This window comes from Pagrus major, chromosome 4 (genome assembly GCF_040436345.1).
Source record: "Pagrus major chromosome 4, Pma_NU_1.0".
Taxonomy (NCBI): Eukaryota; Metazoa; Chordata; class Actinopteri; order Spariformes; family Sparidae; genus Pagrus; species Pagrus major.
Genome location: NC_133218.1, coordinates 597,230 through 616,830, shown reverse-complemented (window position 1 = coordinate 616,830; position 19,601 = coordinate 597,230). Strand labels below are relative to the sequence as shown.

Sequence of the window (19,601 nt, the reverse complement as noted above, 5' to 3'; positions counted from 1 at the left end):
AATTAAGTCCCAACAGAGACAGCTTCTTCACCTCTGAACCCAGGACTCATGCTGACTGTCTGTAGCAAAGGAGGAGGAAGCTGCAATCCAGACAACTACTATCATTTTTATCCTGATTCGGTTAAAGCAGTTTCAACTTCTCCAATTTACTCTAAGCTGATGATAAGCTCAATTTAAAAAAAAAAAAAAAAAAAAAACTCAAAACACTGTAGCATCGTTTACAATAAAGATACATGTTTTGTTGTTGTTAGTGAACCTGCATGAAAAGTGGAAGATCAAGAGTTTGATTTTGTGTTTTGTAGCATCCAACAGTTTGCACACATCTACAGCCAGAGAATGGGTATTAAGGCAGAGGTGCTGCTGAAAACCCTGTGGGGAGATTTCTACCTCAATGCAAAAGCAAAGAAGATCATCAAAGGAGCTCAGGTAATGTAACCATGAACTTACATGTTCTTTTCTCCTAAACTGTTAAAGAAAGATTTAAAGAAATAAATCTGAGGTTTACCAAATGCTACAATTAAGGATGCACCAATATTGAAAATTCTGGGCCCATTATTTCTTTATTTATTTAAATGTTTAATAATCAGGGACAATGCACATTAATAAGAACATTTTAACAAATGTAAACATGCCAGAATTAGCCAAAAGGCTATTTTACATCTGCTGTCCCTGGACTGATGTTAAGAGTCACCCTAAAAGAGAATGAAATGATTTAGTTATCGACATACAAATAATACATTAAAGGATTAGAAAACTAAATCTGAATAAAAGGTTAAAAGGCAGAGAACTAAGCAAAAGTCCATACATACACACACAAGCTAACATAAACTTAGCTCAAACAGCAGCCGCTATAGACAAAACAGAAGCAACGTTAATGCAGCAACACCAACATAAAAAAAAAATAATAAAAAATAATAATAATAATAATAATTACACAAGACACAATAACAAAACTAGCAGGTCACAAACAAGCAAAACATAAACACTAAACACATTAAAAGCCATGCACAAAAAGCAACAGTAACACTAGACGATTAATAAACTGACAGACAACATGACGGATGGCATCAGAAAATGTGGGGAAAAAGATTAAGCACTAAAATTTAATGTTGACAGCTTTGACCACTAATTAGCCACTTTTTTAAAAAATATTTAAAAGAGGCATAGTTTGAAAGATTTCTGATGTGAGTTGGAATGGAGTTCCACTCACGAGCAGCCCTGATTGAAAATACAGACTGGCTAAAAGTACTTTTTCTAAACGGAACAACACAGTCTCCTCTAGCTGCACTCCGTGTAGATGTTGATGCCATTTTTATAAACTGGTTCAATACAGGAGGCGCAAGTCCATGTATGATTTTGTACATAAGACAAGAGTGTGAATATTTAATCAGGTTTTCCCAATGTAACAACTTATATTTCAATAAAATATGACAGTGATGATAGTTATTGGATTTCCTGTCCAGCACTTTAAGGGTTTTTTTGTATAGAGAAAGTAGTGGTTTGAGAGCAGTGTTGCTAGCTTGAGACCAAGTAGTCAAACAATATGTTATGTGGGAAAAGATCATTGAATGCATGCACATTAGTGCAGCCTTAGTTGACATGCAACTGCGGATATGTCTAAAGTTTGCCAAATTGAATTTAATGCACTTGGAAACCTTTTTGATATGCTCTTTAAAGGTGAGATTATTATCAATGAGCACACCAAGGTATTTAAAATCTGAAACAACACATAATCTCTCCCCATCTACAACCACATCAGGCTCTGGACAGTGAATTTTAGTTTTACTAAAAAACATACACACTGATTTAGAGACATTCAGCTGAAGGCAATTTTGGTTTAACCATTTTTTGATGTGTTGCATTGAGTTGGTTAACTGATCAGCGACTCGGCTTGCGCTGCTACCATGCATAAAAATTACCGTGTCGTCAGCATACATTATGGTGTTAGAATTAGGGCACACAGTTGGCAAATCATTCACATATATTGAAAATAAAAGCGGACCCAAAATAGATCCCTGGGGAACACCTGCAGCCAAGGAAATAGCATCTGACTGATGAGTCTTAATTTGAACAAATTGAGACCTATTTGTTAAATATGATTGTATCCAGTTGGTGGTCCCTGATGAAAAGTTAAATGTGGAGAGTTTACCAAGAAGTATGCCATGATTTATGGTATCAAAGGCCTTCTTCAAATCTAGAAAGACGGCACCAACCACTCCACCTTTATCTAACATTGACTTAATTTTTTCAATGAAATAGCAATTGGCTGTTTCCGTGGAATGGTTAGTACGAAAGCCAAACTGATTTGAATGCAAACTGTAGGAACTGGTATTTAAATGATTTATAATTTGTTCAGCAACAAGTTTTTCAGCCACTTTGGAAACCACCGGCAAAACACTAATAGGTCTGTAGTTGCAGATGGATTGTTGATCACCACCTTTTAAATATGGGTGAAACAGCAGCTAGTTTCCAAACATCTGGGAAAATTTCCTGAGCAATTGAGAGGTTTACAATTTGTGTAATAGGACATACTAACGACGCAGAGAGCTCCTTAAGCATAACTGTGTTCATACCTATGACGTCTTTGGCTCTGGATGACTTAAAAGATCCAATTACTCTCTCAACATCTGACTCTGTAATAGTTTCTAGATTGAAGGCTGGTTCATTATGTCTACCTTGGCTGGATATAATGTGCGCAGGGGAAAAACACTTGACAATATCGTCTACTGAATCAATGAAATAGTGATTAAGAGCAACTGCTACTTCAGCTGGGTTGCTCAAAAGTGTTCCATTGGCATAAATTGCAATTGATTTGGTATTATTAAAAATTATGCCTCATTAGTTTTATTAGTTGGTTCCAAATATTTTTTGTATTACCTCCTGCTTTTTCTATTATATTAAAAAAATAGTTTGCCTTTGATGCCCTAAGCTCTTTAACTACCCTATTACGAAGCATGGTAAAGGTGTATCTGTCACTGCTTAATTTGGACTTGAGAGCAATCTTTAAAGCCATGTCTCGTTTTTTCATTAAATTTAGGATATTTGTATTCATCCAAGGAATTATGTTATTTTTTTTCCTACGTCTTTGTCTACATGTAAAGTTATCAATTGTACTCTGTAGTTTTTGCGTGAATCTTTGACTGTCATTTTCCAAAGAATTTCCCATCAGTACAGCCTCCCAATCGATGTTTTGAACAGCACTTTTAAATCCATGTTGCATGTTTTTGGGAATAATCAAAGATTCCTGTTCTTGGACAAATGGAGTAAAACGCTTTTTGGTTAGCTTCCTAGCTATCAGAGTCAGGTTGTGGTCCGATAGTCCAGTCAGCATATTAAAGGATTTATTGATTCGAATTGGCCTATTGCTAAAAATAAGGTCAATTTTTGTGCTAGAGGTTTTTGTAATTCTTGTGGGACCATTTACCAGCTGTGTAAGATCAAAACAATCAGTGATCTGTTTTAAGGATTTCCTCGATGATTTCACTTCCCAATTGACATTGAAGTCACCCATGAGAATCAACTCCTTGTTAAAATTACACTCCTTTTAACATATTTTTAAAATGTTCATAAAAGGTATTATTGGAAGAAGGGGGGCGATACAATACAATAAGCCAAACGGACATAGATGTAGACAAAGTCATGTTAAGACCAATACACTCAAGTTCATTGCAAGACCACTGTATTTCATGACATTGAAAACACTCTTTCACAAAGATTAAAACTCCACCACCTTTGAACCTACTCTATCTTTTCTAGAAATATTATACCCAGAGACATGTAATATTGACGATGGTGAATTTTCATTAAGCCATGTCTCTGATAAGCACAGGAAATCTAGGTTGGAGTCCAATAATAGCTGATGAATTTGATTACTTTTAGATTTAAAACTTCTTATATTTGAGTGTCCTCCTAAAATGCCCCTTGGCTTTGATTTTGGGTCCCAGATGATTCTTGAGTGGTTGACAGTCTGAAATAAGTTCAATTTCCGATTTTTCGAGATCGCTATATTTAGAACCTTGTTTTTTACAGTGTATGGCATGTTGTCCAGCATGGAGTTCGCAGTTTCCAAATTTTTTTACAGTGTTTGCGGTTTGATCCGGTGACAGCTTAGATTGTTGTTGCGGCGACAGGATAGATGGGCCATCTGGTAATTCACAGACCCCGTCCGTGCAACCAGCTTGTTGAGTGGAGCAATAGTTACTTGAGAATGGAGAGGAGTCTGCACCTGTAGACCCTCCGACACCGATGTTGAACACGCCAGCGGCCTGAATCTCCTCACCGCCACACCGCTGATCCGCCGGTGCGAGGCCACCACCACTCCGGCAGTCCCTCGATGAATCACTCGGCGCACCCTCCAGAAACACCGCAGGATCCCTGGCAGGCAGGTCAAACTCGGGAGCCCGCAAAACAGCCGTCATACGACTTTTGTCCACGGCACATGCAGGGCTCGTCTCCCCTCGGGGGCCAGGACACGGATGGACATCTCCAGACAGCAACAAACAGATTGTAACAAGCAGAGCATTGCCCTGCTGTATGCTGACCTTAGACCCGTGTTTCTTTGTGTGGCGGTGCAGCCGAGGAAGGATGAAGGTCGATGGCAGGGTATGTTTGCCAAATCTGAAATACGGTGTGGTATGGATTGTTTGTTTGCTCTTTGATTGATCAGTCCCATTACTGACGGTGTAGACTCTATGTAGGTGAGCATTGTCAACCAGCTTCATTGACAGATTGATATCTGGGGGTTTTAGCACGGTTAAAATTTATCCATACAATAAAAACGCCAGCACTGCACCTGTCCTGCCAGCACCTGGTCTGGCTGCGCCCGCCATGTTGCTACCCATGCCCCTGGGTAGTTTAGGTGTGACAACCAGCGACTTACTTCCCATAGAGATATTGATATTTTAATATCTTTCATATTTCCCTTTTGTATCAAAGAACAAAGAAATTCTCTTCATTATAGTCTCCTTGATTGAGCACGAATTCATCAATCAACCTTTTACAGTATCTAACCTTCCTTCCCATGATTTTTTTATTTTGTTGGTGTGTGTGTGTGTTTTCGGTACTTACCCCAACAAAAACATTCTTTTTGTGTAACATAAATTAATGTAATTAAATGTAAATGTGTAATCAGTTGTCCATCAGTTGTGGGTCAAACGCACCAGTATAACCAGTAGCTTATAATGGCCAAAGTAAACTAATGTTGGCAAACTTATGATGTCTAGATAAGTCCACATTGGCTATGCACAACATGATCTAATGTAGTGAAAGTAAATGGATTGTTAAAGGAAGATTCTGGCACTGTATATGTATGGAAATCATTCCATCGGCCTATCACAACAATCCATCAACAAGGACTGGTTTGATATAATAACTATAAAAACTTAATCTGAGTTAATGAAGGTTCTCAGTCATCCAGGTCATGGTAAATCTAGGTGCTGTATTGTAGGCAACTGGACTTGTTTCAGTTTGTTGAAGACGTTTCTCCTCTCAGTTCTAACTAACTGGAGAGGAGTTGGCAGGCTTTTTTAAATCTGAGTTAGTTTGGAGTTTAAATATGATATTAATGTCAATATGATGATGATTACCATTCTTCCTTTTTATGAACACTTATTTTAACTGAAGTTTACCCAATTCTGCCTATTTTAGTCCAGCTGCCTCAGGTCACTGCATACATGTGAATTATTTTACGTGACCCCTGTATGACGGCTGTGGATGTTGTGTTTTTTTGTTTATCAACTTTGAACATTTCATTTGTTTGCTTTGGTTTTCTGCAAGATGTCTTCACAAGTAATTAGGGCCCGAGCACGAATCTCGTGCGAGGACCTATTGTATCTATAAGGATTATTTTTCTTTTTCTTTTTCTTTTTCCTTCCATTCTACTGCATATTTGGCGGCCTGAACATACCCCAAAACTCACCAAACTTGGAACATACGTCACATTAGTGTGCTGCTATTAGAATTCAAAATGATTGGGGGTGGGTGTGGCCAGGGGACTCAATAGCGCCACCTAAGGTCGAGTCATGTGACCAAAAAAGTTCTTGGATCGTCATGAAATTCGCAGGACTCATAGGTCTCATCGATTTAGCCAGTAGTTATTTTTATCGGAATTTTTACCGCAACAGGAAGTCGGCCATCTTGAATGGCGTGCGGTGATTTTAATTTTTCCGATACTGTTTTTGGGACTTTAGGATGGTCACAGACTCACCAGATTTGGCACATAGCTTCTAACCCACGAGTACGTTAGTTCGATACCACAACTGCCCACAGATGCAGCACGACAGCTCAGTAGAGCCCCCTAACGCCCCCCTTATGGGTTTTCCCATTCATTTTTTTTCATTTCTACGCCTCGTACTTTATTTAACTAGTCCTACAGATTTAACGCCTCAGACTTCACACTCACTAAATATCATCTTCAGATCTTGATGATGACACCTTGTCAAAAGCTTTCGCCTCTGATATACCTGGTGGGCGTGGCAGTGCGGTGACCCCTCATGGCTTTTCCCATTCTGTAGGAACCCATTTCTAAGCCTCGTACATTATTTAACTTGGCCTACAGATTTCACGCCACAGACTTCCCAGTCACTAGCCCCATTCACACTGCCGTTTGCATGCGGGGATCCTGCGCCAATTCTCCGCATCCGCCTCTGTGTGAATGTTTCAGATGCGGCGAGGGGTGAAATTTCCCTCCGCCTCTGATGCGCCTTCGGAGGTAGTATCAGAGGCACATTATTGGCGAACCGAACCAGTATGAACGGATAAGCAGGCGGCGCGGAGCGGGGGCGTGTCGATCTGATGGTGTTCACTGTCTGATAACTAAACAGGTCCATCACTCAACAAAATATAGATAAATGTCCCACAAAGCAACGTTACAGGACCAAACAACAGTACCGTAGTAACTGGTCATGTCTTTGGCAACTTATATGAGGAAAAAAAATACCGCAGTTATACGTGGAGAAGTGTCTGTCAGCCTGTCGGTCCTACCGACTCTTCGTCACATTTCTGCCCGAAAAACAGCGTCTGTCCCCGGCAAAAAACTTTAACTCACCAACTGTTTGTCGCGATGTCAGCCCTCCACCGAGACTTCAGTGAACTTTCCCCCAGAAAACATGTCAGTCAGACAGCGTCAAGTTTACTGATGGTGATTATGTAATTTAGAGAAAAACGTAACTTTGTCACTTTCCAGGATGTTTGGTGGGTCAGGATCCCAATCACAACACATTATAACAGCATCCATATGATTATAAACAGTCAGTGTGTACATGTTTAGATTAACAGGTAAACACCGGGGAAACACTTTGAAAAAAACACCTCATCACTATGACGCGTACCGTCACGCCTCTTTTGAAGCCGCGGCGCCGGCTTTCTGTGTAAATTATACTCGTGTCACACAAAACGCAACAGTGACATCTTCAGTGACTTCCTGTGTCCAGTGGGTGGCGCTATGGATATGACGCAGTATTGATGCATAGAAGGATTGAGGGTTAAACCCCCCCCCCATCAGGTGTAACAGAGGCGAAAGCTGTTGACAACATATCATCTTCAAGGTCTGAGGATGCTACTGAGTGAATGTGAAGTCTGTGGTGTTAAATCTGTAGGACGAGTTAGTTAAAGTAAGTTAAGTTAAATAATGTACGAGGCTTAGAAATTGGGTTCGTACAGAATGGGAAAAGCAATAAGGGGGGCATCGAAATTGACCGCACCACCACGCCCACCAGGTATATCGAAGGCCAAAGCTTTTGACACGGTGTCAACATCAAGGTCTGAGGATGATACTTAGTGAATGTGAAGTCTGTGACATTAAATGTGTAGGACACGTTGAATAAAATACGAGGCATAGAAATGGGTACCTACAAAATGGGAAAAGCCATAAGGGGGTCATCGAAATTGATCGCACTGCCACGCCCACCAGGTATATCAGAGGTGAAAGCTTTTGACAAGGTGTCATCATCAAGGTCTGAAGATGATATTTAGTGACTGTGAAGTCTGTGGCATCAAATCTGTAGGACGAGTTAAATAAAGTACGAGGCATAGAAATGGGTACCTACAAAATGGGAAAAGCCATAAGGGGGTCATCGAAATTGATCGCACTGCCACGCCCACCAGGTAAATCGGAGGTGAAAGCTTTTGACAAAAAATGAATGGGAAAACCCATAAGGGGGGCGTTAGGGGGCACTACTGAGCTGTCGTGCCGCGCATGAGGGCAGTTGTGGTACCGAATTAACTTACTCATAACTTACTCATGGGTAGGGAGCTACGGGACAAATTTGGTGAGTCTGCGATCATCCTAAAGTCCCGAAAACAGCGTCGGAAAAATGAGAATCGCCGCGCGCCATTCAAGATGGCCGACTTCCTGTTGCAGCAAAAATTCCGACAAAAATAATTCCAGCCTAAATCCTCGAGACCCATGACTCCTGTAAATTTTAAGACGATCCGAGAATGTTTTCGCGGCCTGACCCGATGTTAGGTGGCGCTATGGAGTCCCCTGGCCACACCCACCCCCAATCATTTTGAATTCTGATGTGGGCGCGCACATGTGACGTATGTTCCGAGTTTGGTGAGTTTTGGGGTATGTTCAGGCCGCGAAATATGCGCTCGTTTGGAAGGACAAAGAAGTATAATAATAAAGAATCCTTACAGACACAATAGGTCCTCGCACGAGATTCGTGCTCGGGCCATAATAATCCTTACAGATACAATAGGTCCTCGCACGAGATTCGTGCTCGGGCCCTAATAATCCTTACAGATACAATAGGGCCTTTGCCGGTTTCCTGCTCGGGCCCTAATTAAAACTGCAAGCAGTGATGAATGGGCCCTCGCCCCCCCATGTATGTCGGGCTGTGGCGCAGTCGGAGGCCGCGCGCCCAGATGTGTGCTCGCCCGTTGCCTGTGGAAATTTCCTACCTAAACGGGATACGTGTCACACAAAACACAACAGTTACATCTTCAGTGACTTCCTGTGTCCAGTGGGTGGCACTATGGATATGACGCAGTATTGATGCATAGAAGGATTGAGGGTTAAACCCTCTACATGTGTGAGCATTTTGGTGTAGGTGTGAAATTGTATGTTGGAAAAAAGAAAATGGCCGCATGCAATCCAAGATGGCCGACTTCCTGTTGGGGCGAGAAATTGCACAAAATGAATTTCTGTCAAAATTGATGAGTCCTGCAAATTTTATGAAGATTGGAGAAAGTTGTTGTTCACATGACCCGGTGTTAGGGCGCGCTATAGATATGACACAGTCTTGATGCAGAGACGTATTCAGGGCGAACCCCTCTACATGTGTGACCAATTTGATGTAGATGGGAAATTGTATGTTGAAGTTAAAAGGACTTCCTGCTCATGGCGAAGCATCAAAATGGAGCACTGTCACGCCCACCAGCTGTAATGGAGGTGAACGTTTTTAAACTTTAACTATAACTTTTCATCTTCAACGTCTGAGGGTGATACTGAGTGAATGTGAAGTCTGTGGTGTTAAATCTGTAGGGCAAGTTCGTTAACGTATGAGGCAGGAAATGTGTGAAAACGGTGGCGAAATCTCAACTTCAAATCAAAATGGCTGACTTCCTGTTGGTTTGAGGGTTTGGGTGTTGATTCTTGTTTTGTGCATCTGGTCATGATACATATGCATACCGAATTTCGTATGTGCATGTAGGAGGTGGGACTTCAAGTTTTAAATATTCCAGGGGGCGCTATGGAGCCATTTTTTTACTTAAAAGGCCCAGACCCATATCAGATATCAATGTTGGTGACTGGTAAAGCATGTGCAAAATTTGGTGTTTGTAGGAGTTTGTCTGTACTTACCAAATGGGAAAAGCCATTAGGGGGCGCTACTGAGCTGATGTGCCACACCTGAGGGCAGTTGTGGCATCAAATGAAAGTACTCATGATCGTCAACCTATGTGTCAAATTTGGTGAGTCTGCGAACATCTTAAAGTGCTCTAAAAAGTGTTGGAAAAATGACAATCGCCACTCGCCATTCAAGATGGCCAACTTCCTGTTGCAGCAAAAATTTCAATAAAACGAATTTGTGGCTAAATCAATGGGTCCTATGAGTCCTATGAATTTCATGACAATCAAAAATGATTTGCACGGGAATTTATTGACGCAAGGTGGCGCTATGGAGTCCCCTGGCCACACCCACCCCCAATCATGTGGAATTATCAAAATTTTCACCAGATGCGAGGTTCCTGCCGAGCTTCATGAGTTTTGGGGCATGTTCAGGCCTCCAAAAAGCCATCTAAAGTAGCGGAAGAATAATAATCCGAGGAAAAACAATAGGGCCTGGCACTGGTCAGTGCTCCGGCCCTAATAATAAGAATCCTTACAGATACAATAGGGCCTCGCACTGGTCAGCGCTCGGGCCCTAATTAAAACTGCAAGCAGTGATGAATGGGCCCTCGACCCACATACGTTGAGCCGTGGCGCCGTCGGATGTTGGGCGCCCAGATGTCTTTTCGCCACACACCATTCAAAATGGCCGCCAAATAAGCGATCCTTTGGGAGGACACAAAAGAATAATGGTAAAGAATCCTTACAGATACAATAGGGCTTTCGCAGGTTTCCTGCTCGGGCCCTAATAATCCTTACAGATACAATAGGGCCTCCGCAGGTTTCCTGCTTGGGCCCTAATAAATAATCCTTACAGATACAATAGGGCCTTCGCAGGTTTCTTGCTCGGGCCCTAATTATACAACAACCCTGATTCTTAAAATTCTTCATTTCAGCAAGTGAGTGACTGGATGGACAGCAACACTGCAAACACTTTTAAGTTTTAAGTTTCTTTCAGTTCACAACAACAACTAGAGCAGTGTATTTTACTCAGAATGTGTATTGACCAGATTCGCTGTGTATTTGTTTATCTTCTCTGACTGAGATTAGGGAAATCTTAAATCTTGTTCTTCTCTATCGAGATGAACTGTTTTAACTTAATGCGGAAACACTGCTTATCACCCATCTGCCATCCACCCTGTAGTTACTCCTGAAGTCTCTGTTAATTTGGCCTGAGGTCGATGCTATCTGACCAGCTGAAGGAGACGCTTCTTGTCACCTGTCAGTCTGCAGTCAGACACTGCTGCAGTTGTCTTTTGACCTCTGGAACATCTTTGTGTAAATAAAAGACTTTGAACCTTCAAGCTGCCTATTTAATATTGTACAAGAGTGAATGTTGCCAACCTCTACTCTGTCAAGAACTCTAAAATCCTTCAACCATTACTAGCTGTTATGGTAATATTGGTTGTAGTTATTAAATTAATTATTAATCAGAGTTACAAACAGTTTAGTACCTTTTCTGAGACTGATTTGCTAAATTGGCTGTCTTTTCCCTTCTTCAAAGGTGGTGCCCCGAGGTGATCTAATGTACATTGGATCTTATTATTAATCATAATTAATAATTATCCCTGATAATCATTAATTATTATTGATAGCCAAATTTAACCCAAAACTCCCTATTACTGTTGCATGAAGCACTACATTATGGTGCCTTGTGTAATGTGAGCACAACACCTGAATATTGCACACTTTGATCCACCCTAAGTATCTTGATCAATATTAGATGGATTACCATGGAATTTGGCATTATCCTCAGCTTCAGTTGTACTTTGTGAAGGGTGCTAATTTGCTAAGGCCCATTTTAGCATTCTAACTTGTTCAATTAAGGTGGTGGACACAATAAATATTACACTTTGGCTCGAAAGTTTTTCAGTCACACAAAAAATGTCATGTTTTACATGACAACTGACACTGAAGTTCACTGTCGTGTTAAAAGGCTAATTGATCATTAGTAAACCCTTGTGTGAGAAAAAGAAAACTTTCCTCTGAAACTTGTCAGTCTATTCTTGTTCCGAGAAATAAAGGCTATACCATAAGAATAATATCCAAGAAACTAAAGATCTCATACAATGATGTGTGCTACTCCCTTTAAAGAACAGCACACACTGACCATAACCAGAAGAGAAAGAGAAGTGGAAGGCCTTGTTGCAAAACTGAGCACTGAGGACGAGTACATCAGAGTCTCACAGGTCCTCATCTGGCAGCTTCATTATCCGCAAAACACCACTCTCAACATCAGCAATGAAGAGGCGACTCCAGGATGCTGGCCTTTCTAGGCCGAGTAGAAAAAGAAAAAGGCATGTCTGAGACTGGCAAATAAAAGGAAAAGATTAATATGGACAAAAGAACACAGACACTGGACAGAGGAAGACTGGAAAAAGTGTTATGGAGAGACAAATCTAATTTTGAGGTGTGGATCTCATAGAAGAACGTTTGTGAGACGTAGAACAAAAGAAAAGATGCTGAAGGTTCATACCCTGTGTCAGCATGGTGGAGGAAATTTGATAGTCAGGGGTGCTTTGGTGCTGGTAAAGTGGGAGATTTGAACAGGGTTAAAGGGATCTTGAATAAGGAAGGCTATCATCCTACAACAGGACAATGAGTCAAAGCACAGCTCCAAACTATGCAACAACTATTTAGGGAAGAAGCAGTCAGCTGGTATTCTGTCTATAACGGAGTCGCCAGCATAGTCAGCAGATCTCAACCCTAGCAGCTTGATCGTACAAGTGACATTTGTTCAGATAACCTCAACAAATTGAGGCAGCAAGATTGTAATTAATGTAAATGGAAGATTATTTGATGAGAGCAAATTTTGAAGGACGAAATTATTATTTCAAGTAAAAATCAATTTTTATAACCTTGTTAATGTCTTGACTATATTTTCTATTCATCTGGCAGGTCATTTGATGAATTAAAGTGGGAGTTTTCATGGAAAATGTGACATTTTATTTAGAGCAGTAGTGAATTTCTATGTACAGCCTAACAGAGCTGCATTGTTATTACAAAAACTGATCTCAGTGTACATGTATTTCTGTGCTCCTATCCTCCACTCAGTGCAGTGTAATTAGGGCCCGAGCAGGAAACCTGCGAGGTCCCTATTGTTTTTGTAAGGATTGGGGGGCGGCAATAGCTCAGTCCATAGGGACCTGGCTTGGGGACCCAAAGGTGGCTGGTTCAAGTCCCACCTGGACCAGAAAAAGTGTGATGTGGGCTAGTAATGGAGAATAAACGGTTTCTGATGGTTTGTGCAGAAATTCTTTGGTTATGCAAACCGATTGTTGCAGCAGCTGTTGTCTGTGTTCAGGGCAGATGGCAGACAGCGTGTGTGGCGTTGTGTGGGTGAGCGGTTTGCTGATGTCAAAGGTTGTGGATCGAGTGGCGCATGGTGGTGGTGGGGTTATGGTATGGGCAGGCGTATGTTATGGAGAACGAACACAGGTGCATTTTATTGATGGCATTTTGAATGCATAGAGATACCGTGACGAGATCCTGAGGCCCATTGTTGTGCCATTCATCCACGACCATCACCTCATGTTGCAGCATGATAATGCACGGCCCCATGTTGCAAGGATCTGTACACAATTCCTGGAAGCTGAAAACATCCCAGTTCTTGCATGGCCAGCATACTCACTGGACATGTCACCCATTGAGCATGTTTGGGATGCTCTGGATCGGCGTATACGACAGCGTGTTCCAGTTCCTGCCAATATCCAGCAACTTCCCACAGCCATTGAAGAAGAGTGGACCAACATTCCACAGGCCACAATCAACAACCTGATCAACTCTATGCGAAGGAGATGTGTTGCACTGCGGCAAATGGTGGTCACACCAGATACTGACTGGTTTTCTGACCCCCCCAGACCCCCCCAATAAAGTAAAACTGCACATTTCAGAGTGGCCTTTTATTGTGGCCAGCCTAACGCTAGGTTCAGACAGGATGCCGAAGCGCCGCGCTCGGAGATTCTCGCGCGAGCCAAAGCCCTTCTGTTCACACCAGACACGAATTTCTCCGCGCCGGTCGGCAAACGGCTCAGCTGTTCTGTAGTCACACTTGGAGCTGTTTTTTCACCATAGGAAAGTAAATAACCGCATAAAATTACAACGCCATGTTTTCCTGACAACTGTAATTCAGTCAAGACCACTTTGTCAAAATAATCTTTATTTACTTGCACAAGTTTCATTTGGCGGTATGGTACTGTTCTGGGACCCCCTGCTCTTCCACGCGCTTGCGTGGAAAGCCTGAGGCAGGAAGAGCACACCTTCCTGCCCTTCATGAGCCATCATGAACGGCATAAGCAGGGAGCGCAGCAGCAAAGAAAAACCCAGACAGAGCAAAGCAACCGACAAGATACAATGGTAATATTCATAACAGATGACAGGAGGCGCTGGGGTGGAGGTGGGTTGTTGCAAAGAGCCAGCAGAGGAAGCAGCAAGTGAGGTCGGGCTAGAGCAGTTTAAATAGTGCGCTCTGAATGCAATTTCCCAATAGGAAGCTGGCACGGGGAGTCAGCTGAGCCATCAGCTGATCTGCTCCGTGTTGACAGCTACGCTGTTGAAGCTGATTTAGCGCTTGACGTCGTGGCCTGCCAGAACTAACGCTACGCTTGATATGTATGTCCACTTCATAGTAATGAGTAGTTTTCTGTCAATTGGGGTGTTTAATTATCGAAAATAGTTTTATTTTGAAATGTGTTTTATTTTTAAAATTGACCGGATTCTCTCGTTGTTGCTTTGTTTGACTTCCTGCCCGGTTTGACACATTTGGCCGCGGCACGTGAAAAAAATAGACCAGATGCTGAAACGATCGCTGCACGGCACGCCCCGGCAGCGGAGCAGATGTGTGAACAACACAATTGGTTAACATGGGCGCCGAAAAGAAAATGGCTCCGCTCCTCGGCGCTTCGCAGCTAATCGCAGCGCTTCGGCGTCCTGTCTGAACCTGGCGTAAGGCACACCTGTGCAATATTCATGCTGTCTAATCAGCATCTTGATATGCCACACCTGTGAGGTGGGATGGATTATCTCGGCAAAGGAGAAGTGCTCACTAACACAGATTTAGACAGATTTGTGAACAATATTTGAGAGAAATGGTCTTTTGTGTATATAGAAAATGTTTTAGATCTTTGAGTTCAGCTCATGAAAAATGGGAGCAAAAACAAAAGTGTTGCGTTTATATTTTTGTTCAGTGTAACTCCCATATACTTTGTCGCACATTCAAAAACCTAATATCCACACGTTCCCTGAATTGTGTTGAATCTCGTGATATAGGCCACGCCCATTTCCGCCTGCCGTTTTTTTTCGCAAACTCACGAAATGTCGCAAACCTACTTTTTCGAACTCCTCCCAGGCAATTTCACCCATTTGCACCAAACTTTGCACACAGCATCTGTGGTCACTCCTGACAAAAAGTTATTAAAAGGATTTTAATATTCTAAAGAATACTCAAGTTATTAAATAACAACTTCCTGTACGTTTTGTTCCAAACAGGAAGTGTTGCATATCTCCACATTGGTGTGTCCGAATGACATGAAACTCAGGTTACTACTTCCGCATGACACCCTAAGGCTCTGTGCAAAATTTTGACAAATGACCACTAGGTGGCGCTCTTTAAATTCAGGTATTTTATATCTCAACATCGGTTGGTCGGATTAACACAAAACTTGGCACAATCATTGCCAATGCCCTCCTGAGGATAGCTGACGAAGGTGTTACCGATCCGACACTAGGTGGCGCTCTGGTGGCAGTCTAATTTTATATTTGGCACTGTGCCCACACCATAACATCTATGTCAATGAAATTCATAGGGGTGGTATGGACTGGCCCCTGTAACTCACACACCAAAAATGACCAGCAGGTGGCACTATTATCAAGACAAAAACGTTTTGCCCAATAACTCCCACATAATATTTTGCACAGTTTTAAACCTTATATCTATGTGTTCCCTGAATTCAGCTGAATTGTGATGTAGGCCGCGCCCACTTTTGCGCTAAATTTCCATTCGCAAAATCGCAAAAAATGAAAAACGTACTTTTTTGAACTCCTCCTAGGCGATTTGACCAATTTGCATGAAACTTTGCATGTGGCATCTGTGGACTCTCATGACAAAAAGTTATTAAAAGACTTTTGATTGTCCAAAAAATGCCCAAAATATAGACAAACTATTTCCTGCACATTGTGGTCAAACAGACAGTCTTGCGTATCTTGACGAAATACAGTCCCATTAACACACAGACAGTTAAGACATTCATACACAATAATCGGGCAATGGAGCCGGGTAAGCAGCATGCCCCGACGCACGTGGACTGCGAGGGCCCGTTCATCACTGCTTGCAGTTTTAATGTTCAGTCTGTATCTCTCCTAAGTGTCACTCTTTTCCAATTGCTATGAATGTAGAGTATAGTTCTGTGAGATGCTAATGGACTCTGACTGCATACTAACGTACTGCGACCCTCTCAGTAGAACTAACGTGAGACGTACTCATCACCAGAGAAGAGTTGAACCCGGTCTGTACTTGCCTCAAACTGACCCCACTGAGCTCATCTTGATGTGCCAAATTAGAAACCCGAACCTAACCTATTTTTATATTTGACTTTTTTCTCCTTATAAGACAAAATAAATATGCTTGCTTTAGACAAGGCTTCTCACATAAAATGTCCACCAGCACAAAATATAAGGAGCCTATAATAAGTTAAGGTCTTGTGAGGCTCTGAATGAGCTTTGCAAAGTAATGTCATCAGGATTATCTAAATTTGGGCTAGCAGACATAATTGCAACCAAAAGAAAACTTCCTTTCCATTGGAAGAGTGGAGTTGGCATGAGCAATTACCATGTAGGTGATCGTACATAACCATAACATGATGGTGGCTGCTTCACAGGAAATGTTGTATCCTGTGTTTCTGAAGCTTAGTTCCATACTGAGACTAAATGTCAGCATATCTCAACCTCTACTTCTTTAACTTTAATCATTCTCTTTTTTTATCTGTCACTTGTTAGTTCCACAACTTTATGAAAGTTCAGGGCTACATATCTTAAGTTATGTGTTCAGTGGCAACAGCACTATACACATTGCTATTAACTACCAGAACAAACACTGCAGTGGCTAAAAGTAATGTACCTGTAAATACATATCTAGGTCAACTTATTTTCACAACTTCAGCTTGACAGTTGAGACTGATTCTAGAACAGAACTAATATAATGTACACAATCTCTGATCCTAAAGATTATAATGATCCTACAATTAAGAAAACCATCCCACAACCATTTGGGATTTTGAGGAAGTCCCCTTTAGCAAGTGTTTTTCTTTATTTCATGCATTCCTGCCTTTGTCTACTCAGACTAATGTTGAACTCAGGTTTTGCTTCATCTTTACCTGCTTTACACTGCATGTCCCACTAGCAACATGACAAACACAAGCCTGGAGCTTGATAGAACAAAAAAGCTCAAACCAAATCTGAAATATGATGACTAACCCCAATCCTTTATCTTACAATTTCCTCCAATCCAATATTGGATATCCCATGGCTTGTACTAGCCAGCGACCGGTGTCCAGTCATGCCTACTTTCACATGTGATTGTTCACAAGCTATTCGATTTTAAACGAATACTGACCAGACCAAGTAATGAACTGTGCTCCCTCTGTGTGTATATCAGTTGGACTCTTCATTCAGTTGTTGCTCATCTCCCATATATTGAATGATGAATGTGTTGTTGCGTTTCTGTCTGGCCAGCACTGTAGCTCTCAGGGGAGGCAACAATGCCTGTTGAGCAGAGCGATGGAGAGATTGACCTTTTATTCAGGCTCACTCGCCCATCACTGGCATTTGGGGTCATGAATGAAATGGAGAGGCTTTTTAAAGAGCAGCTCACTCACAGGATGGGAAAAGGCTGTGCAGGTTGGCCCTTTTTAAAATGTGTCTTTGCATGGTTGGTGCAGAAAAAAAAAAAAGTGTTCTATCTTCCTCATCAGCTTTTATACTTTTAGTATTTTGTTCCCTGTCATTCATTCTTCACAACCATTCTATAGTATGGAGAATATACAGTATGTGCTTCTGTCATTTTGGTTGCTGGTATTGTTTGTGGTCAAGGATTTAAGAATTACTGGATGGAAAGAGAACCACACTTTTATATAGAGATATATAATTAAAGAATTCTGCATTAAAATGTATTAAAACAACTAGTCCTTTGTCATATATTATATGTTGAGTTGTGTACTCATCCCAAATGTTTCCAATAATGTTGAAACCCAAAGAAATCCAAGTTTACTCAAGGTACCGTTGAGTTTTATTTCGTCACCTGTCGCTATAACTTCCAGGAGAGAGTCTGAGTCAGGAAGGGAGTCAGCGAACGAGACTAAACATTATGTGAATAAAGCTAAAACATTACCTCATCTGTGAACATTCGTGCCTGAGTCACATCAGATACATTTTCATCAGCAATGGTGGTTGTTGAATGGTGTGTTCACCACCAGCAAAGTGAGTTTGAGAGTGTGAGCAATTGTGTTTATTCACATTAAAGTTATGAGAGTATTTACTGCCCCAAACAGCCAGATTACACTAGCAAGCAATGGCATGCACCAAGTGTGTGTGTGTGTCTGTGTGTTTGATTTCAGGTTAATCTCTCTGAACTCAGCACTCAGCAGAGACTCCAGTTCTCTTCTTTTTCCCCTCTCCTCTCTGAAACATTATGTTCATGAAGTAAAGTACATTTCCCCTCCAGCTCCAGTCAGCAGTCAACATTACAGAACATAAACACCTGACAATGTAGGTCACCTCCGGATCAATGCTGAAGTCAGGTCGATAAACAGGAGGGAAGATAAATCCACTTTTTAATCCCAAAAGTTAAAAAGTAATCTCTGAGCTCTCCTCCTGTCAAGTAAATAACTCAGTTATTATAAACAGTAAAGAATCTGTAAATCTGTAAAGTAAAGTCTCTAATGTGACTCTGGATGTTTATTCCTCCAGAAGGTTTGGCTCTGCACCCAGCTCCAGAGCAGGCTGGCTCTTAGCAACTGAGCAGCAGCTCTCCCCCCTCGCTCCACCAAGCCCTCCAAATTTAACACTTGGGAAAATGTCTTTTGTTTTTATTTATGGACCCCTAGTCGCAGAAAATGCATATAGATAAATATATTGTTTTACATTTAGTTTTCTGATCAGCTCTTGATGCGATCTCATCACTTCCTCCATGTTTACCCCTGACAAGTTCAAGATCTATTCTTCAGCATTATTTTCCTCAGGTACAGGTACAACAACTGAGTCATGTCATGCTCACCACTCTGCTCCTCTGAGATTCTCTTTTTTTTCTCAAAGAAACACTAACAGATTAATTCCAGACAGCTCTGCTGTTTTTTCAATCACTTTTGCAGTTGACCCAGCTCTTTCCTGCAAAGATATTTCACATTAGAAACCTCCCACTGATTCAAAGCACATAATTCCTCTCTTTCCCTGAAGGCACTTCATGTGAAACATCTGTGCAGAAAGTGTTGGGTTTCATAGATAGTTATTTGGCAATGGTAAAAAAACAGCACAGTTTAAGCAATTGAAATAAGTGAATTAAAGCAGTATTTGTATCTTTATTGATTCCTTTTTGTTAAGAGAATATCAAAGCAGCTGAGTGGCATGGTGTGACTGTTGTTGCACGGATGGAATTAATGCTTTGGAAATGTGTATTATACTGAATTTACTATATGAGCCATCATAGTACAGTAAATACATTTAGGTATTTCATATTGTCCAATATGTCTAGTCCCTTGTGTTATCTGCATTTCCAGCTCAA

At 41.4% G+C, this 19,601-nt stretch overlaps 1 protein-coding gene across 1 annotated transcript in view; it reads left to right on the top strand.

Annotated features, from left to right (window-relative positions):
* The window catches only part of efl1 (elongation factor like GTPase 1), a 112,474-nt gene that overhangs the window by 11,409 nt on the left and 81,464 nt on the right, over nucleotides 1-19,601 (top strand). The window contains exon 8 of the mRNA XM_073464347.1: nucleotides 303-426. Coding sequence (XP_073320448.1) covers nucleotides 303-426 — 124 coding nt within the window. The remainder of the gene's footprint in view (nucleotides 1-302; nucleotides 427-19,601) is intronic.